Here is a 27,493-nt window from a genome sequence, read left to right as displayed (position 1 = left end):
TCTAACAGACCATCAATTCACTGTATCTATTGCTTACTTCCCCGTCCCTAATAACACAAGCTCCACATCACTAGGACGAGGAGCTTTATTGATTTCGGTCCCTGAGGTGCCGGGTATGGAGAACTGAGAGGTGGGCGGGCAGTGAGGTGCGGAGTGTGGAGGGGTACAGGACCCAAAGTGCAGATATAGGGCAGAGATTCGGAGCTGGGCGGAGCGTAGGTGTGAGGGAGACGTGGAGGATGAGGGAAGTGGGCAGTGTATTGAAAATATCGATTGTGGGAAAGGGTGCGGGAGAACGCCGGGGGAAAAAAGACTCGATAGAGCACGCGGAGTGTGCGGAGATTAAGGAAACGAGGATCCGGCAGGAGGCCCAGCAGGAAGGCCCTATAGAATGTGGACATCCACCCGCCTGGAGCCAGGAGGCGCTACCAGCAGCTGCTTTGGAGCGAGCGACTGGAGGGAGGCCGAGGGGGAGGGTTGTCTGAAGAGCGTGGAGTTGCTTAGAGAGGACAGCGTCTTTACTTCGCAAACTCCGAGACCGAGGATGCGCAGACTGGGGGCTTTGGCGGGCGAAGGAGAGCCGATGGAGGGAGGGGTCCCACACGGCTGGGGAGGGTCGCGGTGAGCGAGGTCCCGGGGCGCCGAGCGGGAGGGAAGGCGAGGCGTCCGGGCGACGTGCAGGGACTTTGAGTCTGGGGCCTCTCATGCTGCCACCCTCCAAGTGTCCAGGAAAGCAGTGCCGAGGCCCCGCAGCTCCCCGCGCCGATCAACCCTGGTCCTCACAGCACAAGGTGGTCGGAGAAGGACAAGTGTCCAGAGGCTGTGCGAAGGGTGACCGCTGGACCGATGGGCGAGGTCGGAACCAAGGAGCAAAGGCTAGACCCATGGACAAAGGAGGGACCAGTGCGAAACAGATGCTTTCCTCCTCGGAATGACAGATGGGCGGATATTTCTGTTTGTTTGACGTTTTACTTTGATATAATTTCACACCTACAGAAAAATTGCAAGAAGTGTACAAAGGATTCCTATGTTATTCTTCACCTCCCAAATGTTAGGAATGATGCCAGCCACAGCAGCAATGTTTATAACAGATTTAGAAACGAAATTTCCAATAGGAAAATTACGTAGGCAATCATATACAAAATAAGTTTATAATATATATTTTTACTATAAGAAGGAACTTTCCCTTCTCCCCAATTTACTAACATCATAACAACTCATGGATTCTTATTTTATTCAAGGTTATAATCCATTGTCATTATTTACTTTGAATCTCAAATTGGCCCAGGTTAGGGTGGGGTTACTTGAAGGTTTCAGTGAGGTGCATAAGAAATTTCTTTCTGCTCCTGCTTTGAAGGCGCAGTCAAATCCTGGGGGAGGTCCGCTGTTCCCAATTAAGATCCCCACCCACCGCTCTGACCGCTACCATTCAGGACCCCTGCTACAAGCCACAGGTCCTACTGAGGCTCCGCCCACGACGACGCCACTCGATCCTGGGCTTTCCCCGCCTCTTTTGCGAGCCCTAGTCCCACCCCACCCCTCACCGATTGGTTAGGCTGCCAGCTCCACACTGCGCAGGGAAGACCCGGAGAAGCGGATTTTGTTCCCTAAAATGGGCTCTGCTGCGCCTGAAAACCAGGAGCTCTCTTAGGCGTTCCCGGAGGCTAGCTCCCCCGAGGGCTGGCGCGCGCTCCCGACCACCCGTGCAACGGCGCGCGCGGGCACAGGGCTCGCTCTCGAGGGGGCATGTGGGGGCGGGGATCCGGAGCTCCGGTTGCGGTGGCCTGAGGGGCCTGGGCCGCAAGGTCGACGCCTGTGGCTGCAGCGGCCGAGGTCAAAGGACCTGCCGCAGCTCGGTCGCCGGTGAGGGAGGGCCCCGCTGCCGTCGCCTTCTGGCCGGTGCCCGGTGAGGACGGGACCCAGCGGGTTGGGGTGGGTTCGGGGTCCCATGACGTTGATGCGACTCTCCCGGCGGTCCCAGCAGTTGCTGATGCTGGGAGGAGGGGGTCCCCAGGCTCTGGTTCTGTCGCTGAAGCCGCCTCCTTGTCCTTCACCCGGGATTCGCTTCCATTATCCTCACCCCTCCTTCCCCTAACCCACCCCACCCTGGGACTGAGGCCTGACACCCCAAATCAGGGAGCCCCACATTCCCCCGTCTTCCCGGCGGTGTGCACCCCACCGCATACTGCCTCCACCCTGGCACCCATCTTTGCAGCTCTAGAGGTACCAGTGACCTTGCACTTTTTGCTGTTCTTACATCCCTCCTTCAACTATGTAGATTGTCCTCTGTAGCTTTCAAACTTTTTTTTTCAGCTTACACTGAGAAATATATTTTGCATGCAAACCCTGTGCCTGTAGATATAGATTAATGAAAGATAACTTTAAAGGGAGATATTACCCTAACTTCACATTTTATTCTATTCTAGCCTAGCCTAGCCTATTCTATTCTATATGATTTATCCTATTCTTTCCATTTCAAAGGACTTGCTAAACCATGAAATCGATTTCTGGACCTAAATCCATGTGACCATAGTTTGAAATGCTTGCTTTAACCATCAGTTTTCCTTGCCTTTGGTGGATGCTGAGCTCCCAATAATCAGAAAATCATGTGTAACCTTCATAAGGGTATATTTTTATTATTTTTACATTTCTATGTTTCAGGCCCAAGATCATTTCTAGGACTTGATTTGACTTCTGGTTTCATTCAACCAGGTTTCTTTTGTTCCTCTTCCAAATTCCCACAGTCAGACTGGAGGGAGAGGAAAGTGTGTGAGGCTGGAGCTAGACTGTGGAGGGGGGTGTGTGTATGTGTGTGTGTGTTTGTGTGTGTGTGTAGCTTTTATAATAGAGAAGGAAATGGCTTTTATTGGAGAGAGAAATGATCAAAGTTGAACTTTAGGAAGATTAACCTGTCAGTACTGCACTGCATAGGGAGAACTGGAAGGACAGAGCTAGAGGGTAAGACCATTAAGGAGGTGGTGGGGATTGTTGAAGTCCTGAGGTAATGTGCAGTGGAAGCCATGGAAGATGGCAGGATTGGGTGCAAAGAGAATAAGAAAGATTTGAGGGCACATTAGGCTGGTAAGGGAGGAGTAAAAATAGCTAAAATTCTGATGAGGGATTGGGGGAGAGTACTGTTGGCTGTAATCTCTTTCTGTGGTGTATGTCAGGGGGCATTCACAATGTTGGTTGACAGGACTTTGGAGGTGCTTCTGGCATCTAGCAGGCAGAGGCTGTGGATGCTGCTAAACATTCTTCATTGCACAGGACATCCCCCACAACAGAGAATTATCTGGTGCAAATGCCAGTGTTGCTGAGTTTGAGAAGCCCTGCTTTAGAATAGCAGTTCTGAATCTATCACTGCCACCTTCAAGCTCTCCCAAGAATAATGCCTGTATACACACTCAGACTGGTGCGTACATAGAAGGGTTCACAGGCTGGTCAGTGGGCACCTTTAACCCACACTGCTCATTAGTGGGGGAGGGTGGGAGGACAGCAATTGTAATCATCCAGGAGCTTTTAAAAATTTTTTTCCTTTTTAAAATCTTTTTATTTACTAATTTTAGAGAGGGAGGAAAGGAGAGAGAGAAAAACATCAATTTGTTGTTCCACTTATTTATGCATTCATTGGTTGATTCTTGTATGTGCCCTGACCTGGGATTGGACCCACAACCTTGGTATATTGGGAGGGTGGTCTAACCAACTGAACTACATGGCCATGGCTCATCCAGGAGCTTTTTCAACCATCATGACCTTCTCTCCTCCCCTTCCATTCTTCATGACCCCTGTTGGGGTCTGGGCAAAGAATTCCTTGTCCTTGGGTGGTGATTTACAGTTTATAGAAGAATTTCACATACAATATCTCATTTGCCACTTTTCCTGTTTCACAGGTGAAACCAGCCCACAGAAGTGATGGGGTTTTGCCCCAGGTCTCTCACCTAGCAAGCCAGAGCTAAGGACCTGGGTGTCGGCACCCGATGATGGTGGTTGTCCCTCTCTTGTGTGAAGGTAATTCTGTTGATCCACCATCAGTTGCTGAGCCAGGCTCTGCCTTCCAAGATCTGGGCTTGGACCCAGGGGAGTCTCCTAGGTGTTGGGTATATGTTAACGCTTTTGTAACCACCAGTAGGACAACATTATCAGAGCAGGCCGTCCAAATACTGCCTTCAGGTTGCTCTGTACCTCAGTTTTGGGGGAGGGGGAGAGAGGATAAGAGAGTGACCAACCCAAACTGTGAAGCTCTTGAACTTTCCATTTACATCTGCCTGACTTAAAAACATTCCAGACACTCAAGAAACCTGCACTAAGTAAAAATTAAGTGTTATAAAATAAACACAATAGGACCAAAGAACTTACCTCAAAACAGGACCATCCAAAGTAAAAAATTTAAGTCCACCTAAAATAAATATATATATGTATAACAAATAACAGTTTCCTATGATAATACATTTATTATATGCAATAGAGATTGGTATAGCCGATATAATTTTTTAAATTGTGACCAATAACCAGGAAAATTTGAAAAGCAAAGCCTTAGACCAAAACAAAGGAAATAAAACTCATGATTTCATACAGATATAAAATGAACATGTGAGAAAGCTTTTATTTAATTTGTGAACCAAGAAACCAGAAAGATCTTGCAACCAGTTTGCAAGAGAACCCAAAGAAGATTTTAGAAGACTAGATTAAGAATACTGAAATAAATGTGCAGACGGAGGCAAAACTGGCTTCTTCCACAGTTGGAAGAATCATTTACATGTCTATATTTATTTACATGGAGGGAGAGAGAATTTATTGTCTATAGACTAACTTATTTTGCATTGTTATCAGTTCTTAGTTCTCATTATTCTCTATAATGTACAGAGTTGTAAAACTAGCTCAATGGTACCGAAAGGCTAGATTCACATAACCTGAAAGGGTATGTTCTAGACAATGCATAGTTTTCCATTGAAGAACAAATTTTCCCTATAGTCTAATAATCTCAATGAAAGAAATTTTTTATCATGAAATAAGGCTGGGCCCTGGCTGGTGTGGCTCAGTGGATTGAGCATTGGCCTGTTGAACTTCAAGATTGCCAGTTTAATTCCCAGTCAGGGCATGTGCCTGCATTGCAGGCCAGTGGGGACATGCGAGAGGCAACCAATCGATGTTATTAAAAAATAAGTAAAATAAAATCTTAAAAATAAATAAATAAATAAATAAATAAAGGCTGGTCTCATTAGTTCTGACCTGATTATTTGCCTAGGTGCAGCAAGTGTGTTAATTCACCATATAGGCTTGCTTGCTTTTTTTTTTTTTTTAAGATTTTATTTTGTTCTTTACAGAGAGAGAAAGGAAAGGGGAAAGAGAGGGAGAGAAACATCGATGTGCCAGAGAAGTATCAATCGGTCTCCTCTCGCTGCCTCTTGCAGGCCCCCAGCTGGGGACCTGGCCTGTAACCCAAGTATATGCCCTGACTGGGATGGAACTTGCGACCTTTTGGTTTGCAGGCTGTCACTCAATCCACTGAGCCACACCAGCCAGGGCATATATAGGCTTTCTTGAGTTTGCTCTGCTGGAAGTCTTTATAAGGAGTCTCAGATTGAATTTTTAAAAGTCTGGTATTTGCTCTCCTGTGGTATAGAAGCCATGCCCAGGAAGCTCTCTTCACCAGATTTTACCTGCACTGCTTATGAGTTTGCTCAGGTTCCTCTCATCTTGAGGTCCACACGATACCCCAGAGTATCTGAAAATTATTAAAGGATCATTTTTTAAAAGATGAAATCATGACTCTCTCACTGATATAAAAAAAAGAGATGTTAATTATTTAACACATTAATGAGGGAACCTGTACAGTGTGACAGGTTTAAATGAGATAATATATGTAAAACATTTCGTGTGGTACTTGGCACAAAGAAAACTTCAGTTCCTTCTTAAACTGGTCACTTAGCTACGGGCCACCATTTCTCAAAAGCATTTATTCCAGTGTTTCTCAAAGCACAGTTCATGGTCCATTAGGACCAAAGCCTCATGGGTACTTGTTAAAAATCCAGATTCTTGAATCCCTCTCCAGAATTTTGGGTGTTAAATTCAGGCATCTGCATTTTTATCAGGTGCCTGGGTAATTATGGGGACCCAAATTACACATACAAATAATTAAAATAAAAGTTTCATGAAAACTACACTTAGCTTCATTATATGGATGCTCTCATTATTCTGTTTCATTTTTTAAACACTGATCTTAAGCAGGGTTTCTCAACCTTGGCACTGTTGGCATTTTAGACCAGATTCTTCTTTGAGGTGGGTGAGTGGAAAGGCTGCACGGAGCACTGTGGGAGAAGTAGAAGTAACCCTCTTGGCCCCTACCCACTAGATGCTAGTTGCATGCCCTACCCCCCAGTTGTGGCAACCAAAGATGTCTCTGGACATTTGTCAAATGTTGCCTGGAGAGCAAATCACCCTGACTGAGAACCTCCAGTCGTAACCCACTACACTGATACCTATGGTTGGAACTATTTTAACTTATTTTAAGAGTTTAGGCCCTGAAAGCATACCCAGGAGGTTTGAATGCTGACTATGGTCTGTCCTTTGTCCTTTGACTGTTGGTCTTAGGAACCTAAAATTAAGCCTTACATTCTTCATCTGTAATATCAAAGAACAGTAAAATTTAATTGATGAGGCTATTTGGAAGGTAGTATGAAATAATACATTGAAAGTCCTTAGTTTAGTGTGACACATAGGTGCTGTTTGTTAAGTAGTAAATGTAATCACAGTCCCAACTGGGAAAATAGAAACTACTGTAAGATTTCAGCTGGTAATTTCATTGCTCTTGCTGGTGGTAGAAGAGCTGAGAAGCCAAACAAGAATGATGAGCACCTCAGAGATAAACAGTGGCTAGAGGCTGCCACCACAGCCAGGCCAGGGATCCAGGGCAGTGGGGGGTGTGGGGGGAGACCCCGGCAAAGCTGGAACAGACCACCCTGGTGGGGCCATGCCAGGCAGATAACTGTGGAGACACCCTCCTTACTTCACCCTCTAGTCTCCCACAGTATCTGCTGATTGGGCAGATCAACTGGAAGCCACTATGATAAAGCACAAAATAGTTGGTCTGTAGTGATGCACCAATGCAGCTGACAACTTACCTGAAGGTCTGCCTCCAGCTCTGTGCATCAGTTTCCTCTGTAACTGGGATTTCTGACTTTATTCCTCTCTCTCTCTTTGTCCCTTCCATTCAGGAAGTCTCTGAGTTAGTTATTTTCTCTGTCAAGTTTCATTGTGCCTGTAAGTTTGAAACTTGGGTTTCCAAAAACCTTTTCTTTTTAGTTAATTTTAGACTTTTTAAAAATTGCAAAAAATAGTACAAAGACTTTCCATCTATCCATCACCTAGTCTCCCCACATGTCAGCATCTTACCTAACATTGTACAGTGATCAATCCAGGAAATCAACATCAGTACGATACTATTAACTTAAGTTACTGACCTTCCTCAGATCTCACCTAGCGTCCTTTTTCTGTTCTGGGATCTCACATTGCATTTAGTTGTCATGTCTCTTCAGTCTCCTCCAGTCTGTGACAGGTACTCAGCCTTTCCTTGTCCTCAATGACCTTGGCTGTTTTGAAGTGACCTGGTCAGTTGTTTTGTAGACTGTCCCTCGATGTGGCTTGTCTGACTAGAATAGGGGTGTATGTGTTGAGCAGGAATATCACAGAGATGCTATTGTGTCCTTCTCAGTGCCTTTTATCAAGGAGGTCATTTTTTAGTGTGTCTTTTTATTGGTGAAGTTGGCCTTGCTCATTTAAGGGGGTGTCTGTGGGATTTCTTCACTGTCAAGTTGCTATCTTTCCCTATGTAGTTAATAAATATCTTGTGGCAAATATCTTTGAGGCTATGCAAATCCCACAACAAGGATTTCAATATACTTGATTTTTATTCATTTCTCTGTTCTATTGTTTATACTAGTTATTTTCTTGTATGACATGTCACATAGGAATGTTCTCTTTTTTTGTGAGTTACAGAGTTAAAGAAAAAATTACCAAGCAAGAAAATACAGATTATGTTTAAAGCATTTAATATTTTCCCACTGTAAAAAGTTTATGCACATTGTAAGCAATTTTGAAAAAACAGAAAAAGTATAAGGAAAAAACAACTATTCTTACTACTTTTAACATTTTGAGGTATTTCTTCTTAGTTATTTGAGGCTTTTTAAAGTAATGAGTACATAAAATTAGTCAGTAAATAAAAACTATGACTGGAATCAAGAAGAGATAGAATAAAAGTGGTTTGTCAGTGTCTGAGTAATACTGTGGTCGTTTTTTTTTTTTTAAACTTAGTTTACAAAAAATAGCCTTTGCTGAACTTGTTAATTGGATTCTGCTTCTTCACTAATAAGTCTTGTAAATACAGACATTTTTGAAATTCTTGAATTATTTTTGTGACACGTTCAAACTCCCAAATTCTTGCTTTGGAAACGTGCCGTACATTTTTTACCAAGGATGCAATAGGTTAATTTTTAAGGAGCAACATCACCATCTTGTGGCCTTCAAGAGTATTGCCGCTGAGGATTTAGATGTGTGTTCTCATAACTGTTAAGGGCCTACATTAGTTATATAATGCTTTAGGACTCCATCCATCTGGTCTGCAGGTGGGGGCTTACCACTTTAACGTAAAATAACAAACAACATGTTGAACACAATGTGTGTGCAACAGAAAATAAAGAGTTTTTAAAGATACAAATACAAGAATATAAATAGCTGTGCATTGGAGTGGCAGGATTATGGATAATTTACTAGTATTTTGTTCTTAACATTTAAAAAATGGTTTCTAGTTAGTTTTTACAATATAATATTAGCAACTTAAAAAATATATCAATGCATAATTCATACTACCCATCTCCTTTGGTGACAAAACCAAGCCTAGGAGTGAGAAGCCTATTCATGGGTAGGAAACTGGTTTTTATCCAGGTAACTCTAGGGACCGGAGTCATACCTATAAGGATTTTTTAAACAGCATTATTGAGATATGACTTATACACCATACAATTCCCCCATCTAAAGTGTATATTTCAGTGTTTTTAGTGTATTCACAGAGTTGTACATTTTCATTATCCTCAAAAGAACCTCCACACCCCTTAGCATCACCCCCTACTCTCCCCACCCCCACACTTCTGTGCAACCACTTAGCTGCTTTCTGTCTGTGAATTTTTTTGTGTCTGGATTTTTTCACTGAGCATCATGTTTTCAAGGTTTATCCACATTGTAACGTGTCAGAACTTCGTTCTTATATTCCTGAATAAGTGCCATTGTACAGATAGACCACATACAGGCATGTGCAAGTGTTTCAGAGGGAGAACATGGTTTTTGGACCGATTCTGCATGGTGGCCAAAGAGGAGAGTGGTGTCTGCAGATGACCAGGGTGAGAAGGAAGGAGTGTGGGCTATTCTTGTAAAATTAAACTGTTAAGGGAAGAAGGGGGTTTTGTTGGGATACCTAAAAACCCTGATGGTCCAAATACAATGAACCAGAGGAGGCACAGAGCTTTGGTAACCAGAGAGAGCAGAACATGAATGGTAGAGATAGGGTTCCTTGGGGGGGGGGGGGATGTGCCAAGGGAAATGGATGAAGACACTTTATTTTCCAAATCAGGATAAAATATGTGTGCCTTCTTTATCCAGAAAGTGAAGAGTTTTAAGAGCTTATGAAGATATCTATCCCAAATGGATAAATTGTGAAGCAGATGAAATTGTAAAATTCTGAATCATGGAGAGATACTTTTAGTTAATCAGATGTTAGGTAAATGGAGCATTACTACATGTAGTTTGTTATAGATATTTTTTTACATGTGTGGTAAAATATACACACAAATTTACAACTTAAATCATTTTTAAGTGTACAGTTCAGTAGCATTAAATACATTCACAGTGTTGTGCACCCATCGCCACCATCCATCTTTTCATCTTCCCAAATATTATCCTGTTTCCATTACACTGCAGCTCCCCATTGCCCTCCCCCAGCTTGGCAACCATCATCTGATTTTCTGTCTCTGTGAATTTGATCATTCCAGCTACATCACATAAATGGAGTCATACAGTATTTATCCTTTTGTGACTAGTTGGTTCATGTTACGGACTTCCTTTTTACATTATTATTATTATTATTATTATTATTACTTTTTTTTTTAGAGAGAGAGTGGGGAAAGGAAGGAGAAAGAGGGAGAGAAATACAGATGTGAGAAAGAAACATCTTGTATGTGCTCTGACCGGGGACGGAACCCACAACCTAGGCATGTGCCCTGACAGGGAATCCAACTGATGACCTTGCACTTTGAGGGATGATACTCCAACCAACTGAGCCACACCAGTCAGGCCTCATGTTACATATGTTTTAATACATGATTCTCATTTACTGTCCTTTATACTTAATATTTTTGTTCCTTTTGCTGGATTACTAGCCCTTTAAGTGCAGTCATCTGAGGGATTTAATATTTGTGTTGCATGGCACCTGGATTTCAAAAGCACTTTGATGTTGGATATTTCAGAACCATTAGCAGTATTCCAGTCATCAAAAAACCAAAACCCACGAGGTTCAGTCACTTGCCAAGAACTGCTGTGTAATAAATGATCCCTGATCTTAGTGGTCGGCCATAGTTCAAGGTCTTTTGTTGTACTGGAACGTTTTCCAGTACATGGGTCTTGAATTAAACAGCAATTTTAGTTAAGAGGATTGCAGTGTTTTCTGACTCCGGGGTGTTCAGTTTCAAGGGGATTTTGGGTCTTTGCCATGCTGACCCCTATTGGTCATGGTTGGTCATGTAGACCTTGGCTGAGCTGAAGGAGGCCCAGAGGGGGCGGCATGTCTGCAGCCTCCACTCCTGTCCAGCTGTGTGGTGCTTGGTGGGGACCGACTGCCTGGCCCTGTAGGAATGTGCGTGCCGGCTGGACAGCTTTGGGTGGCCTGCGTGGTCTGAAAGGCCTTCTGTGGAAGGGAAGGCCGGCTTCTCTATGCTTTTTCGTCCTGTCAGTCACAGGGAAGGAAAGAGCACAGGCAGATCCTGGGGGCACAGGGAGGACTCAGGGGGGACCCCAGAGCCTGAGAGCCAGAGGGGCAGATTGCTAGTGGAGGGACTTGCGCTGGGGGCCAATCAACATGGGAAGCTGGGTGGTCTGTAGGTGGGCCTCAACTATAACCCTTTCCTGCCAGAGGGACTCTCCCTGGAAAGGTGCCAGAAGTGTCTGCTACTGCTGCAGGCATTGTCCTAGGGTCCCCACCTGCCTCTTCACCTTGTGGGTGGGAAGGGCAGGGCCTAGAAGGACAGCGTGAGAACCAGGGGATTGGCTGATCCTGGAGCTAGACCACGGTGAGGGGGTCATGACACGGGAGGTCAGGTGGGATTCCCAACCAGATGTCTCAGTACCTGGAGGATTTATTTCCCTGGCTATCACCCCTCAGGATGGGGCTTCGCTGCTGCCCGAGGCTGGGCAAATGTGTAGCGCAGGGACTTTCAGGTACACTGTTGAGGATACAGGAGCCCTGGGGCCCAGTGCTTGGGCTGATCAGGCCTTGGGGAGCTGAATGTGGGCACCAGCTCAGGGAACTTCTGAGTAGGAATGGGGTACCAGGAGAATTTGGAACTGCAGAACTTGGGGTGGAGGTGACAGGTCACAGTGGGGAAACTGAAACATGAGGGGAGGCAGCTGCCTTGCTTTGGGGCTATCAGTGAGAGATGGGAAAGACTCCACAATCCGCCCACCACCCATTCCCCTGAGAAGACAGGAAGATCGTTCCACATTGATGCCCCTGGACCCAAGTCTCCAGTACACCCTGGCCCCCATAGTTCATTCTTTCTGCTTCTCCAGGCCAGGGAGCCCTCAATGGCCACAGATTCTCAGCTTCACAACCCTGTCCCTACCACCCAGCTGAAGCAGTGCCAGTACCAGCTCAGGCACAAAGTGGTCACTGCACTCTGGGGCCCTGGCACCTCCTGAGCTCTGGGTGGCCCCAGGCCACCTGCCTGGGGTGCGGACAGGGTCTAGTTGTGAGTCCAGAGAGTCCCACCTCCCAGGGCCTGGCATCCGCTCTGTGATCTGCAGAGTGTCAGGGAGAAAAGGTGCTGGGGATTCTGGGAGGGTCAGTGACCTGGACTCATGTCCCCAGTGCTTGTGTCGGATGCTTGGTGCTCAGGAACACCACTGACTGTCATCCTGGACAAGGTACACCAGGTGTCATGTGAGGGAGGGCTCCAGATCTTCTTTAGCTAGACTCCCAGCTACTTCGTGGCTGTGTTTGTCACCCTGACATGCTCAGTGTCCTCATCTATAAACTGGGTCAGTAAGAATGTTGAACTTTTACAACACGGGGGCTGAAAGGTTAAATTTAAAAACCCGTGAAACTCAGTTATCAGTATTTTAATCCCCCAACAGCACCCCCTCCCTCTACTAAGAGCCAGAAAGTGAGGTTTGGGTCGGAGAGGTGACATACTGCCACCAAGAGAGGAACTGGCCCAGCAGAAGCACTGGGGCCAGTCTCTCCAGCTCTGTTCATTCAGGTCCTTGCCCATCCTGGTGTCCCATCTGCTCAACCTGCACCCCAGATCCATTCTCCTGAGCCCCAGGCTTCACTAATGGGGGTTTGCTTCCTCCCTTAGGACAGAGTCCCTGGACTGCCAGGTTCCTTGCCAGTGAGGAGGAGAAATCCATCTACTGGGGCCTGAGCACAGCCTGGTCCCAGAATGCCCCTGCCTGAGCCCAGCGAGCAGGAGAGTGAGAATATGAAGGCCGGTCAGGAGCCGTCCCCTGAGTCCCCTGAGACTGGCACAGATGTTGCTGCAGCTCCTGTGAAGCCCAAGGACTTCTCCAATCTGGTTCTGATAACGGCCTCCACTGAGAACGGGGATGGAGTGGGTTCCCTGCCCAAAGGAGTGCACTGCCTCATGTCCCTGGAGATGTCTGGCCCCAACACCCTGGCCAGGACCCTCCAGATCCTCCCAGCAGAGGAGCAGGGAGAGCCAGTCCAGCCAAGCCCCCAGGCCCTTGAGCAGACATCCAGCAAGTCAGACGCAGGTGAGTTCCAGGCCTGCTACCCCTGGCCCTGCATGCTCAGCCTTGGGGCCCTGTGAACCACTCCCCTTTCCAGTCTAGTGACTTTGGATGTCCCATCCTACTCTGAGCCAAGCTTCCTTGACTCTAATTACAAACCTGTCCCATGCTGGTGTGACAGTCCTCATCCCTGGCCACCCCTTTCCCCCATCCCTCTGGTCCATGTCCCTGGCCTCGTGTTTGCTCCATGTCAGCTAACCTGGCCCTCTCCTTGGTCTTAGCAGACCCCAAGCCCCTGGAGTTCCTGAAGACCCCATTTGGGGGCCGCCTCCTGGTGATTGAGTCCTTCCTGTACAAGCAGGAGAAGGCCATAGGGGACAAAGTGTACTGGAAGTGCCGAGAGCACACACTGGGCTGCCGGAGCCGGGCCATCACCCAAGGCTCTCGAGCCACAATGATGCGGGGCCACTGCCACACCCCTGATGAGGAGGGCCTGAAGGCCCGGCGCCAGAAACAGAAGCTGCCCGGCACAGCCCTGCCGGAAGGTTTGGGGGCTCCTGAGGTCCTCCAAGGCCAGGTGGAGGAGCCACTCAAGGGAGTAGGCCCATGGCCGTGCCCTGAGGAGCCAGAGCCTGCCCCTGGGCTGGTGCTGAGTGAGCCAGCTCCAGAGGAGAACGGAGGGCTGCAAGCCCTGTCGATGCTGAGCTTGCCGCTCAAGAAACGCCGGACACTGAGGACTGGTGAGTGCGTTTCGGCTGCATGTGCCCCAACCAGGGATCAAGCCTGCAACCCAGGCATGTGCTCTGACCAGGAATCAAACCAGCAACCTTTTGGTTACAGGACAATGCTCCAACCAACTGAGCCATGCTGGCCAGGGCCCTTCTAGAATATTCTGATGCAGCAGGGTCTGGTATGGGGCCCAGAAACATAAGTTTTAATGGGCTCCATGCAGTTTGGGAAGGTTGGTCTGATGTAGCTGCATAGCCTCAGAACATTTGCTGAATTTCTGCAGTTTGGGGAGCCTTGTCCTAAGATGGGTGATAACCTAAACGTCAGGGAGATTACATGTTTGACATGTGGGAAGTGCTCAATACTGGCCCAGCATGTGGTAGCGCTGATTAACTTTGTAGAAGGACTTTTTTATGCAGCTTTTATTACCCATAACTGGGAGGTGGGCTTGGTCTCAAAGGCTTGGTGCCTCCAGACCTGGAAAGGCTTCAAGGATTTTTTGACCTGGAAAGGATTCAAGGACTGAAGGATTAAAGGATTAAAGGCAGCTGCTGTGTGGGTACCTGGGGCAGGACGAGGAAAAGGGACTTGTTTTACATTGTGTATCTTGGTACCATTTGTATTTTATGATGCATGCAAGTATTACTCAAAAGTTAGATAAAATTTTCAAGCAAATCCCAAGAAAAAGTATGGCCTGGAGTGACTGAGAACATAGGCTGTGGTCCTTCTGGGTGTATGATCTTGGACGTGACCTCCTCTCTGACCACCAGCAGAGGAACTGCAACTCCCCCTTGGGTTGCTGGGGGCTGGGGGTCAGTGCGGTGCATTTGGACCAAGTGCACCTGGCCACACATTCCACTAGCCACACTGCTCGGTCTCCTCCCCTTCTGCCAGTGTGACTGCTGGTTCCTCCTCCAGGAGAGCGCCCACCCTTGGAGTTCCTAAAGACTTGTTATGGGGGCAGCTTCCTGGTGCACAAGTCATTCCTATACAAGCGGGAGAAGGCCGTGGGAGAGAAGGTGTACTGGACGTGCCGAGACCATGCACTGTATGGCTGCCGTAGCCGGGCCATCACCCAAGGCCAGCGAGTGAGCATGATGCGTGGCCATTGCCACCCACCTGACATGGAAGGCCTACAGGCCCGGCGGCAGCAGGAGAAGGCCATGAAGATGCTACAGGCCAGGCCAGGTGGCCCCGGGGACCAAGTGGACAAGCTACTCCAAGGTGTGGATAGCCTGCTCTACTGCAGGGTGCCTGGCACCATTACTTTCACCAGGCCCCGTCCCAGAAAGCACATGAAGCCCCAGGCCCTGCAGAGATCCCCTACCGAGGACCAGGACAAGCCCCTGAGTAAGTCCTCCTTATCTACTGGTCAGAGCTGGCACCCCCTCAAGACTTAACTTCCTGAGGGCCTGGGAGGTAGGAGTGGGTGGCATTAGGCCCGGCTCAGCCTTTACTGACCACCTACCCCATTTTTCCTAAGGAGACCCTGAGTTCTTGAAGACCCCTCTGGGGGGCAGCTTCTTGGTGCACGAGTCCTTCCTCTACAGGCGGGAGAAGGCCACCGGTGAGAAGGTGTACTGGACGTGCCGGGACCAGGCCCGCATGGGCTGCCGCAGCCGGGCCATTACCCAGGGCCAGCGAGTGACTGTGATGCGAGGCCACTGCCACCCACCTGACCTGGTGGGCCTGGAGACCCTGAGGCAGCGGGAGAAATGCCCCAGTGCTTCCCAGCGGGGAAGTTCAGGTAAGACAGACGGACTGTCAACCTGGGAAAGGGCTGGAGACCCAGCCAGCTAGCCTTTTCCTCTTGACCTTCCATGTCCCTTAGCAAGCACCCTTCCTTTCCTTGCTAGGAGCACTTCTGGAGGAATTACAGCCCTCTTCTTGCTCTTTCCTTTCCTGCCCTCCACTCCCGGACTACCACCTCACTACATTTGCCCAACTGGACTCAGGGTCCCTCTGGGTGGTCCCACTTACTTAGGTGGTAGTCCTCACCCACCTACTCAGACCAGCTCGAGCTGCCCTGAAATCTCTACAGCACATGATCAAGCCAGGCTCCCTGTTTTCTTCCTCCTCCCTTTTTTTTTTTTTCTTAAGAGTTTATAGGATTTATAAAGGAAGCTAATAGCAAACAGCCAGTTTCTCACTTTTACAGTGTGAGGGGATTATACAGTGTCTAGTAACAAGCACATCCTACAGACCTAATGGTTAAAGGATGGAAGGTGATATTTTCATGTAATTAATCAACTATTTCTCCCCTGCTTTTCTCCATAAATATCTGTCATCCACCCTAAGGGAGCCATTGGTGAGAGTCACAGCCCCCCTCTTTCCATCTTTGTCTACCCGTCAGCCCCACAGGGCTCACAGTCACAATAACATAAATGTTCCTGTCCTCATCTTGCTAAGAAGAGCAACTTCAGCCCAGTTCTTCATTCATGTTGGAGAGACATCTGCCTCTCCTTTAGGGGTGACCAGTTGTATAATTTTATGAGTCATCTGAGTCATTTTTAGCGTCTTTTGACCCTAAAATTCTCTCAGACTTGAAATCTCTGATTGTATTTCTTTCTGACTCTTTTTGTTCCATGTCCTTGTAACTTCTGTGTACACGGAGACAAAGCTACAAGGCACACGGCAGCCCCGCCCCATCCTCACCCCCAATTCCCACCCCAAATAACCACTCTGAGCTCTTTCCATTTTTTCTTAGAGTATCTACTGCCTTATTTCTTGAAACACGCTTCTACCGCTGTGACTGCTTTTTCAACCTCTTGATTTCCAATGAAAGAAAGTATTGGTTTAAAGAGAAAGCAAGGATTCATCTGTTACCTGCTGCCCCCATCCCTTCAAAACAGTTACTGCAGGTTTCTTGTTTTGGCTTTATTATATAAACGTGTTCCCGCTGAGCTGGCAATGCATTGCGATAGGTTCCTCCTCACACAGCTCCTTGTTTTCTAGGCAGTCCAGCAGCCACTTTATTTGTTGGCCTAGTGCTCTGCGTGCCCGTCAAGTCTCTTCTTCACACATTGCTTCCCTTCCTCACCCAGCAACAGACAGTCCAGGTATTTTGCTCCAGTCTGACTGGGCCTTGCCTCACCGTCTCCCTGTGGCTCCCTAGCTGGGCCCTCCCCTCATCCCTAGCTCTCTCTCACTCTTGCTTGGTTTATCACCTTGTCATTTGAAGTCCACCCCTAGTCACTACCCTAGCAAGAGTCCCTGGAGGCCACACTGTTCAGACCATGCATGTCTGAAGGTGTCTTGATAAAGAGCATGGCTGTTTGTGGAGCTCCAGGTTATATATCCTGTGATTGTATGATCTCTGTTCTTGAATGACCTGCAGCTTTCTGAGGACTGACCCTATGCAATTAGTAATGGGTCTTGGTTTGAAGTGTTAGGGTTGTGTCTCCATCCCCGGGCTGGTCAGAGCGCACAGGGAGAACTTCCCACAGTGTTCTATGACTGGCTGCTGGCATTCTGGGACTTGGGCAGGGAAAATGAGCGAGTAGTGTCACATTCCAGCTGCAGACATCTCCTTCCTCCTCCCACACCCCGAAGATTCTTTTTTCCCCAGGCACAGACACTCTTATGTCATTGTTCTTCATACAAACAACTCACACCCAGGCTCACTGTGTAGACCTACCCTAGACCCCACCTTCGGAGGGACCTCAGACCTCCCAGACTTGGCCACTGGACTCCACTGTTCTCAGTGGCTTCCCCTCCAGGCTGATTTGCCAAGTCTGTAACCGCATGCCCCTGCCACCTCTACTCCTAGCCTCTGCCGTTCTGTCAGCATCTCTGCTTTGCTGCCCTCTCTTCTCTCCTCTCCAGATTTCTGGCCTGGTGCTCTGTGCCTGCATCTTCAGGGGACATTTTCATTGTGTGTTGTGCTGGAGGAACAAAAACATGCCCTGAGGTCCCCCAGCTCCATTTCATATCCAGATACCCTCACCCTCTCTAGGGTGTTCTCACCCCCCCATGGCTTCTGCTGTTCTCTGCTGTGGGGAGACAGACCTCCCAGTTTGTCTCCAGCTCCTCTGTGTGTTCTCTGGACAGAGGAAAAGGAGTCCTTTGGGCAGAAGGGTTCAGCCACCTCCCTTTCAACGCATTCAAGACGTGGCCACATTATTGCTGACCTCCTCCTGCTGCCCTCAGGTCAAATCCCCACCCAGCCTGGCTCCCTGGAGAGTCACTTTTCTCTAGCCCACCTCACTGATGCACGAAAGGCAGAAGGCGCTGCACAGAAGGCGGAAGGTGTGCACACCATGACTATTTCGCTGCTGATTACTTGTCCCCCAAAGGAGCTGTCCACTTATTTCTCCAACTCATCAGGGACCACAAGGCCTCATGTGCATCCCATTGCTTATCCGAGTAGTGTCACTTTCCAGCTGCAAACATCTCCTTCCTCCTTCCACACCCCGAAGATTCTTTCTTCCCCAGGCACAGACACTCTTATGTCATTGCTCTTCATACAAACAATTCACACCCAGGCTCACTGTGTAGACCTGCCCTAGACCCCACCTTCGGAGGGACCTCAGACCTCCCAGACTTGAACTGGACTTCACTGTTCTCAGTGGGATAAGCAAGAGGATGTAGCAAAGATATGCCTTCCTGCAGGCACCATGAGGTGGGGGGACAGTCTTTTGCCTTCAGAGGCCTCCACCTCACTAGTCTCCCATCTTCTCTCCCTGCCAGGCTCTGGAAAGGAGCCCCCAGGAGCTGAGGCTAGGCTGGGTTTGACACTGATCTGTGTCCTGGGCTCTAGAGCCCTCTCACTGTGAGAAGGTGGATGCTGCATGGGATTGGGCTTGTGGAAGTCACTCTAGGAGCCATGCTGCTCTGGCTCCAAGAATAGAGCCCGCACTGCCTCACTGTTCTGCTCCAAGTCCTGGGCTCCAGGCTTTCCCTGCCCTGACTGCTTCTCCCGTTTCTCCCCAGGAGGCCCTGAGTTCCTGAAGACCCCTCTGGGGGGCAGCTTCCTGGTGCACGAGTCCTTCCTCTACAGGCGGGAAAAGGCTGCCGGCGAGAAGGTGTACTGGACGTGCCGGGACCAGGCCCGCATGGGCTGCCGCAGCCGGGCCATCACCCAAGGCCAGCGGGTGATGGTAATGCGCAGGCACTGCCACCCGCCAGACCTGGGGGGCCTGGAGGCCCTGAGGCAGCGCGAGCAGTTCCCCAGCCCAGCCCAGAGGGAAGGTTCAGGTGTGGGTAGGTGCTGGGCTCAGGTCTCCCTGCTAGCCTGGCTGCCCCTGGGGTCAGCCCCAAAACACAGGCTAAAGGCTGCCTGCTAGGGCCTTCTATACATGGTCCATGGCCAGTGGGGTCCAACCAGGCACATCAGTCTGTCCACGTGGGCTCTGAGTTCCCTGAGGGCAGAGGCTGCATCTGGGCTCCTCACGCACGGTGCTGGTCCCAGGCTAGGATGGGCTGTCAGTGGGAAAAACCCACTCAGACCACTGGAGAAAAGGGGGTGGGCCAGGGAGGCATTATTGGCAGATACAGAAGCTCTTGGCACCCATTTATGAGGCAATGTGCCTGGACCTTGGAGGCCCCTAGTCTCCACTCTCTGGTTCTCTCTTATATGTGTTTTCCTCTGTCTCCTCTCACCCTTCTCCTGCCACCCTCCCCACAGTTGTCTCTGGGTACCCCAACCCCAACATTGCATGATCTTTCAGTTAAGATTCTTAAAAGTCTCATTAGAGAGAGTTGATTGGTTGCCAGCTAGCCAGGGGAGGGTGGACAGGGAGCTGGGAGGCCCCTGGTGCCCATAGTTCAGACTAGCCATGAGTCTCCCACAATGTTCTAGCTCAGCCCCTGGTCTGGGGCGCTGGCCAGCAAGTGTGGGGTCCAAGCCAAGTCAGGAGAGGTGGGGAAGGAGACTTGGGGTTTGGATGGCTGCAGAGCCAACCTTCCGAGACAGCACTAGAGCCTTTAGAGCCAGGCAGTCTCTACTCAAAGGTGTCAGGGCTATGGGCCCTGGGCTGGTGGCTTGAACTTCAGTCCCCAGGACCCTGAGGCACAGACAAGGGTAGAGGATAGCAACTAGAGTGAATCTTGCAGAGGGTGGGGGTGGGGACAACAGTTTCCTGGTTGGAGCAAGCTGGTGGGAAAAAGGCAGCAGGCTCTATCCCTTGCACTTAGGCTCCTTCCCTTGCTTCCAAGGTCCAGCTGAGGCACTCCACTCACAGCATTATGTTCCTTCCAGGAAGCCTCGAGCCTCTGGAGTTCCTGAGGACTCCCCTCGGGGGGAGGTTCCTGGTACACGAGTCCTTCCTCTACAGGAAGGAGAAAGCTGCCAGCGAGAAGGTATATTGGATGTGCCGGGACCACGCCCGGCTGGGTTGCCGCAGCCGGGCCATCACCCAGGGCCAGCAGGTGACCGTGATGCGCAGCCACTGCCACCTGCCTGACCTGGTGGGTCTGGAGGCCCTGAGGCAGCGGGAGCGGCTCCCCAGTGCGGCCCAGCAGGAGAACCCAGGTATAAACAGGGATGAGAGCAGAAGAGGGGTACAAAAGACATGTGGGATCTTGGGCTCCACCAGCCCAAGATTCAGACACTTCAGGGGACAGGCACTGTCTGGGGAGCTTCGTGCTCTGGCCGTTCTGTCTTCCCAGAATCTTCTGTCTATCCTTTCTACTGGCTTCTTCTCCTGAACCCGAAACACACCTAAATCTGTCACATCCTTAAAAACAAACTACCACTTTCTCTTTCTTTTATTCTAAGAGGTCTTAACTTTTTAATGATTGTAGTCTCTTGAAAATCTGATGAAAAAATATAGACCACCCAGAAGATCGAACTAATGTGTGTGCACATTCACATGCAAGCACTCATGTAAATTTTGCAAATAATTAACTGTTGAACTGAAATGGTTTCTCTTCACATAAATAGAATATAAAAATCAGTCTTTAGAAAGCATTGTGAGTCTCATATGAATTCATGTAAATATTAAGGGCTACATCTTATAAAATACAGAGATAGTTCAAGTTGTATAAAACAAGCAAAAGAAGCTTGATTTCTGCCTAACACATAAAAGAAGACTTCCAAGGAAAAGCCATTGTTTGGTTTAAGCAGGAAGTAGACGTTGTGGAGTGCTTTTGGCATGGTAAAGGGTGGATCTTCTTTGATATCTGGTTGAGTCCCAGTCTTTTTGATGACAAGGGCAGCAGACTGACTCTTAGTATCTCATATAGCTTGTTTTACCAGGCACAGGTGGTTTGGGGCTTCCCAATGAATCCCCAAATCAGCATCATTCTACTTGGTTTTCTTTATCCTTAGACCTTGAGGTCTTCACTACAAGGTATGGGTCATTGGCTCTAGCAGATTCAACAAGAAAAGAATTATTAATCCAGGTTTTCGATTTTTTTTTCCTCAGAAAAGATAAAACTCCTGCCTACAGTTCAACTGTGCTGTAAGACTTGTTCTCTTGAAAGCCAGCAGATTAATGGGTAATTGTATTAGTTATCTAATGCTGCATCACAAGTTACCCCAAAACTTAGTGACTTAAAATGGCAAATATTTACTGTCTCACACAGTTTCTGTAGGTCAAGATTTCAGGAGTGGTTGCGCTGGGTGCTTCTGGATCAGGGTCTCTCATAACGTCAAAGAAAAGATGTCAGCCTGGGCTGCAGGCCTCTTAAGGCTTGAGTGGGGCTGGGGGAAGTAGTTCCAAAATGGTACATTCTCTTACATGGCTGTGAGATGAGGGGCTCGGTTTCTCACCATATAGACCCTCCACAGGGCTGCTTGAGCATCCTTAAACATGACAGCTATCTTTCCCCAAAATGAGTGAAAGAGTAGGGCAAGAAGAAAACTGCCAACAATGGCAGAATCCATATTCTTCTCAAACACACACAGAACATCCTCTAGAATAGACCATATCTGAGCCATAAAACAAGATTCCATAAATTTAAGAGGATTAAAATCATACAAAGTGTGTTATCTGACCACAGTGGAATGAAACCAGAAATCAGTAATAGAAAGAAATTTGGGAAACTCATAAATATGTGAAAATTAAATAACATACTTCTAAATAATCAATGACTAAGAAGAAATCACAAGGAAAATTAGAGAACACTTCAAAATTAACAAAATAGAAACACAGCATACCAAAACTACTAGCAGTGCTTAGAGGAAAATTTATAGCTGTAAATATTTATATTAAAAAACAAAGATCTCAAATCTATAACTTAAACTTACATGTTAAGACACTAGAAAAAGAACAAAGTAAAACAAAGTAGAAGGAAAGAAATGATAAAGAATAGAATTTAATGAAATTAAGAAGAGAAAATTAACAATACCAAAAGTTGGTTCTTTGAAAGGATCAACAAAATTGACAAACCTTTAGTTAAATTGACCCAAAAATATTTTTCAAATATAGAGAAAACTCAAATTATTAAAATTTTTTAAAAATTTAATTTATTTTTTTCTATTACAGTTGTCCCATTTCCCCCTCCTTGCTCCCTCCCACCCAGCCCACCCCTTCTCCCACAGTCATTCCCCACCCCATTGTCCATGTCCATGGGTCATTTATACTAGTTCCTTTACTAAACCCTTCCCCTATTTACCCCTTCTCCCCCGCCACCCGCCATAACTGTTTTTCTGTTCCTTGTTCAATTTTGTTCATTTGTTTGTGTTGTTCATTAGTCTCCTGTATCAGGTGATATCACAAGGTATTTTTCTTTCATTTCCTGGCTTATTTCGCTGAGCATAATTCTCTCTAGTTCCATCCATGGTGTCTCAAATGGTAGGAGTTCCTTCTTTCTTTCTGCTGCATAGTATTCCATTGTGTAAATGTACCACAGTTTTTTAATCCACTCTTCTACAGATGGGCACTTAGGCTGTTTCCAGCACTTGGCTATTAAATTATTAAAATTCTTAATGAAAGATGGGACATTACTACCTACCTCATAGGAAAGAAAAAGGATTATAAGGGAATACTATGAACAACGGCATGCCAACAAATTATGTAACTTAGATGAAATGAAAAAAATTCCTAGAAAGATAAGCTCAAGAGGAAATAGAGCCCTGAGCAGTGTGGCTCCGTTTGGTGTCGTCCCAAAAAGCAAAAGGTTGCCAGTTTGATTCCCAGTCAGGGCACATGCATGGGTTGCGGGTTCAGTTCCCAGTCAGGGGACGTACAAAAGAGCTGCCAATAGATGTTTCTCTCCCTCTCTTTCTCCCATTTTTCCCTTTCTCTAAAAATAAATAAATAAAATATTTTTTAAAAAAATAAGAAGAAGCCCTGGCTGGTGTGGCTCAGTGGATTGAGTGCCGGCCTGTGAACTGAAAGGCCACAGGTTTGATTTCTGGTCATGGCACATGCCTGGGTTGTGGCCCAGATCCCCAGTTGGGGGTGTGCGAGAGGCAACCGATTGATGTTTCTTCCCCTCTCTTTCTCCCTCCCTTCCTCTATCTCTAAAAAATAAAGAAAATCTTTTAAAAATTAAAAAGTAATTGTGGTGATGGATGCCCATCCTGTGAATATACTAAAGGCGTAAGTTCTATACTTTAAATGGGTGAACTATATGGTATGTGAATTAAAACTCAATAAAGCTGTTTAGAACAAAAAAGAAAAAAAGCCACAATGGCTTTATGACCCATGTCACACTGCTTCATTCCTGCTTTACTCTGTTCATTGGAAGCCAGTCACCACACCCAAGAGTGGAATTACACGGAGTGAGAAATATCAAGGAATTAATGAACATTTTCTAAACCTATCACAGTAACAGAGGAGAATTCTGTTTTCCAACAAAGAATCTTGAAAAGGTTTGGTAAGTTCCAGAACAGTACATGGGACTTCACAGATATGTTGGTGTTTCCTCCCAGGACATGCTAGTGTAAAAAGGCAGGAATTCCCAAGTTTTATGGCAATGGGACAATCTCATGTTTTAAAGGAATTGATATGATATATGAGTATGTGTGTGTATAAAAACATTCTAGTTGATGGTTTTCTCTAGGGAAAGGTATTACAGGAATCCTTAACTTTCTGTGTTACCTATTTCTGCCATTTTTTGATTTTTATGATAAATATGTGTCTCTTTGTAATCAGAAAACTCAAAGATATAAAACCCAGCAGTGATTCTTAGTGAAGCCAATCTCCACTCCAACTCAAACCGAGGAATCTCATGTGTCGCCAGCTTCAAGGACGCTCCATGTCTACACAAGACCCTGGCATCTCATACCCAGTTAGCTTCTGCTGGACAAAAGCTCTTTTTCACTCTTTGAAAGCATCAACAGCCTTCACACTTCCTCAAGAGGCCTCCCAGGAGGAATACTCTGATGTAGTCTTCATGAAGGCAAAGAAAAATTCCAGGAGCTGGCAGCTTGCAGGTGTGCATGACGGGAAGGCCTGATCTCCGAAAGATCTGAAGAAGCATCTTTTGACAAAGTCACTCTTCCCTGTCTGCCACAAACACCCATCTGTTTAGAGCACGAGACTTTGCCAAGGACTTTCCAGTTGGGTGTGGCCCTGCTTTGACCAAGGGACGTTTGGGGAACTTTCTGCTTTTTGGAGCTGAGCTGAGCTGCCCTGCCTAGCTCCAGCCACTCAGGTGTTTTCTAGACAGGTGCCAGGTGGGTCTTTGTGTCCCTTGGCTGCCTGCTGCTGGGGTGCAGCAACCACTCATAGTAACAGAGCAGGCCAAACAAGAAGCCCCATTACACACTGCCTGACTTCCTTTCCCTCACTGTTTTCCAACTTAAACCCAGTGTCGTGGTTCGTCCCCACAGGAGGTGTTGTTCCTGGCAGTGGGAGCCAACCCAGATGTCTGCAGGAAGCCAGCATGGGGCAGACTCTACCTGGCTGAGGCCAGCAGTGTCCTGGGTCGCCCACGTTTGTCTGATGCAGGAGGAGAGGCAGACGTGGATGGCAGCAGAGGTGCAGTTCTTTCTCCAACCTGGTAACGTAGCAGAGAGCTGCCATAGCGGGTCCAGGAGAAGCAGGCTGGTGTGCCCTTGGGAACCTCAGAGGCTGCTGCTTGCTAACAAGGCTTTGTCTTCGACAGTGAGACTCCTTTCCTGCATTCTATATTGCAGAGGGGGCACACATGGCAGGCTCTTTCTCTCCTGGTAAGCTGGCCATGGAGCCTGCCATCCAGCTGTGGGACAGTAACATCTTGGGTGCCCCTCACTGTCCCTCTGCTTGTTCCTTTCCCTCAATAAACCTTATTTTATATCTCACTATGTAGAGCTGGTGTGTATGTCCACATCCCTTTGCAACGACAGCTGGCTATCACGAAGCCACACACTCACTGAACTCCAGATGTCTCAATGGCACATACTGGGAAAATGGAGTTTGGCTTAGTTTCTTGAGGATGGGAAACCTCACACAGGCAGGTCTGAGGGGCCTGGTGAGAAGCACTAAGCGCAGCCATTGCCGCCTGCAGAGCCTGCACTGTTTGTCCCATCTGCAGCCTCCCCAGTGGATCCTGCAGGCCAGTGACTTCCCTAGTCCCAAGTCCCAGAGCTGTTACCTTGGCTGGGCTCTAGGCACCCAGAAGTTGGGGTGCAGTGTGAAAGAATTGAAAGAGGACACAGGGCCAGTACACTTCCTCTTCTCCACACCTACTTTTAACTTAGAGTACAGATGAATGGTCTGTGTTGCTCGGACTGAGGACGCCCAGGTGGACATAAATTTGAACACCGCAATCACCTAGGGTGGCCCCAGGGCCCCTCAGCCACTGAACCCCAGAAGTGTCTTCCTCCACCGTTCCAGAGCCGCAGAGATGTCCCCTGCTCCATCACTATCACGAAGTGCATGGGGCAGACCCCTATCTTGGAATCAAGAACTAAAGGTGGATTTAGCAGACGGTGACATAAGAGAGGTCCTGTTTTCCTTCCCTGCTCCCACTCTGCTGCTAGTTTCCCCCAGTATTTTATTATGTTTGCACCGCAGGGTGTGGGCGGTATTTCTGTGCACCTTTGCATGACAGTGCACAACAATGTCTCAATTATGAAATTTAAAAAGTTCACATGGGCCCTGGCTGGTGTGGTTCAGTAGATTGAGTGCTGGCCTGTGAACCAAAAGGCCTCCAGTTCGATTCCCAGTCAGGGCACAGGACTGGGTTGAGGGCCAGGTTCCCATTTAGGGGTCCTAGGGGGCAATTGGGGGCCTGTGGAAGAAGCGGTGATTGATGTATCTCTCCCTCTCTTTCTCCCTTTTTTCCCCTCTCTAAGTAAATAAAAGTAAATAAAATTTTTAAAAAGTTCACAAGGGTTAGGAAAAGTATCAACAAGGAACTCAAATTTAAAAAATGGGGAACAGTGGCCAACCCTGAGAGCCTTGGCTCCCTATCCCTGTCCCCAAGGTTGTACAGTAAGCATCATAGAAATGCTATTCATGGCCCCACTCCCTCACCCCAGCCCAGCCTCCTGTCCCCATGTACTCAGTCAGGAAAGCTTCTGCAGGGTGGAACTAGGACCTCCTTTTCACTATAGTCAGCAGATGCTTCTCACAGCTCACCCTCTGGCACCGAGCACCCACTCCTTGATCCCTTCTCTGGATTCACCTTCCTGGATTCCCTCCCAATCTTCCTCAAGGGATCCTCTACCCTCAACCTATAAGCCTGGTGGTTGGTGTTCTGGAAACTGGACCTGAGCCCTTTTCTGCCCAGCCAATTTCAGAGTTCATGGTTTGTAAGTCTGCAACAACCCCCTGGCCCTCCTTCTGCGATCAAACCTGTGTATCCAGCTGCCTCCAGGACCCTGGCCCTGGGTGTCCTGTGAGCACCAGAAGCAGGCAGCAAAGGGGAATGCCTACCTATTTCCCTCCTCATCTGGTGGCCCCACCACACAAGCAGAACTTAGAGCCATCCTTGACACTGTCCTGCCTGTCCCTACATGTCCCATCAGTTGTCAGTGTCCACCAGTGCCACCCTGCCCAGTGTTTTTTTTTTTTTTTTTTTTAGTAAAAGCTTTATTGAGATATAGTCCACATACCATACAACTTACCCAATAGGTTGTAGCAGATTAGTTAAGATAAGGTCATCCTGGAGAAGAGAGCCCTAATCCAATATGAGTGGCATCCCTATAAAAAGGGGAAATTTGGACACAGATATGCGCACAGGAAGAATGCCATATGAAGATGGAGGCAGTGATTGGGGACACTGATGCTTCTGCAAGCCAAGGAATGGCAATGATGGCCAACAAACCACCAAAGCCAGTCCAGAGGCATGGAACATATTCTCCCTCACAGCTCAGAAGGAAGCATTACTGTCTGTGAAACAATAAATTTCTGTTGTTTAATTCCCCAGCCTGTGGGTCTCCTCAGTAGGAGGCAAGGGTCCTGGCCTTCCTTAGTTGGAGGTTCCATGAACTACCTAGGACTGGAGCTTGCAGTGGGGACACTACCCCTCATCTCAGTGTCTGAGTCCTGGAACTGAGCACCCTCTCCCTCTCAACCAACACCCCCTTTGCAGGAGACTGAAGCAGTGGGGAGTGGGGGATGGAAGTGCTGTGGACAAAATGGACAATGCTTTTTGGTCCAAACTCCCTCCAGGGAAGGGGCTAGCCCCTCCTCTATTCCCCCCTACTGACCCTCATTCTGCAAGGTTGGGGTGGGGGGTCGTGGTTGTCCCTGTCCTCCACCTACCCTTTCCTTGGCAGGCTGTTACTGTAGACTGTGGGGCTCCCTGTGCACCCCCATTTTCTAGACCCTGACTCGGGCCGATGCTCTCCATGATCCCACAGAGCCTCTGTTGCAATGGTGCTCATGGGCAGAAGGAAGAAGGGGGCTCAGATCATGGGTGGCTGCCCAGTCAC

At 48.0% G+C, this 27,493-nt stretch overlaps 1 protein-coding gene across 1 annotated transcript; it reads left to right on the top strand.

Annotated features, from left to right (window-relative positions):
* The first annotated feature begins 1,584 nt into the window (after positions 1–1,584).
* FLYWCH1 (FLYWCH-type zinc finger 1) lies at positions 1,585–21,184 on the top strand. The gene is made up of 10 exons (XM_090277168.1): positions 1,585–1,906; positions 2,662–3,412; positions 3,891–4,008; positions 12,621–13,035; positions 13,296–13,751; positions 14,659–15,090; positions 15,224–15,487; positions 18,673–18,936; positions 19,940–20,212; positions 21,108–21,184. The coding sequence occupies exons 4-10, from the start codon at positions 12,705–12,707 to the stop codon at positions 21,182–21,184; spliced, it is 2,097 nt and encodes a 698-aa protein (XP_090133294.1). The 5' UTR covers positions 1,585–1,906; positions 2,662–3,412; positions 3,891–4,008; positions 12,621–12,704.
* The last annotated feature ends 6,309 nt before the right edge of the window (positions 21,185–27,493 follow it).

The sequence above is a fragment of the Furipterus horrens genome, unplaced genomic scaffold (genome assembly GCF_987537825.1).
Source record: "Furipterus horrens unplaced genomic scaffold, mFurHor1.1.pri manual_scaffold_5, whole genome shotgun sequence".
NCBI classification, from domain to species: domain Eukaryota; kingdom Metazoa; phylum Chordata; class Mammalia; order Chiroptera; family Furipteridae; genus Furipterus; species Furipterus horrens.
This window is presented reverse-complemented; position numbering and strand designations above follow the sequence as displayed.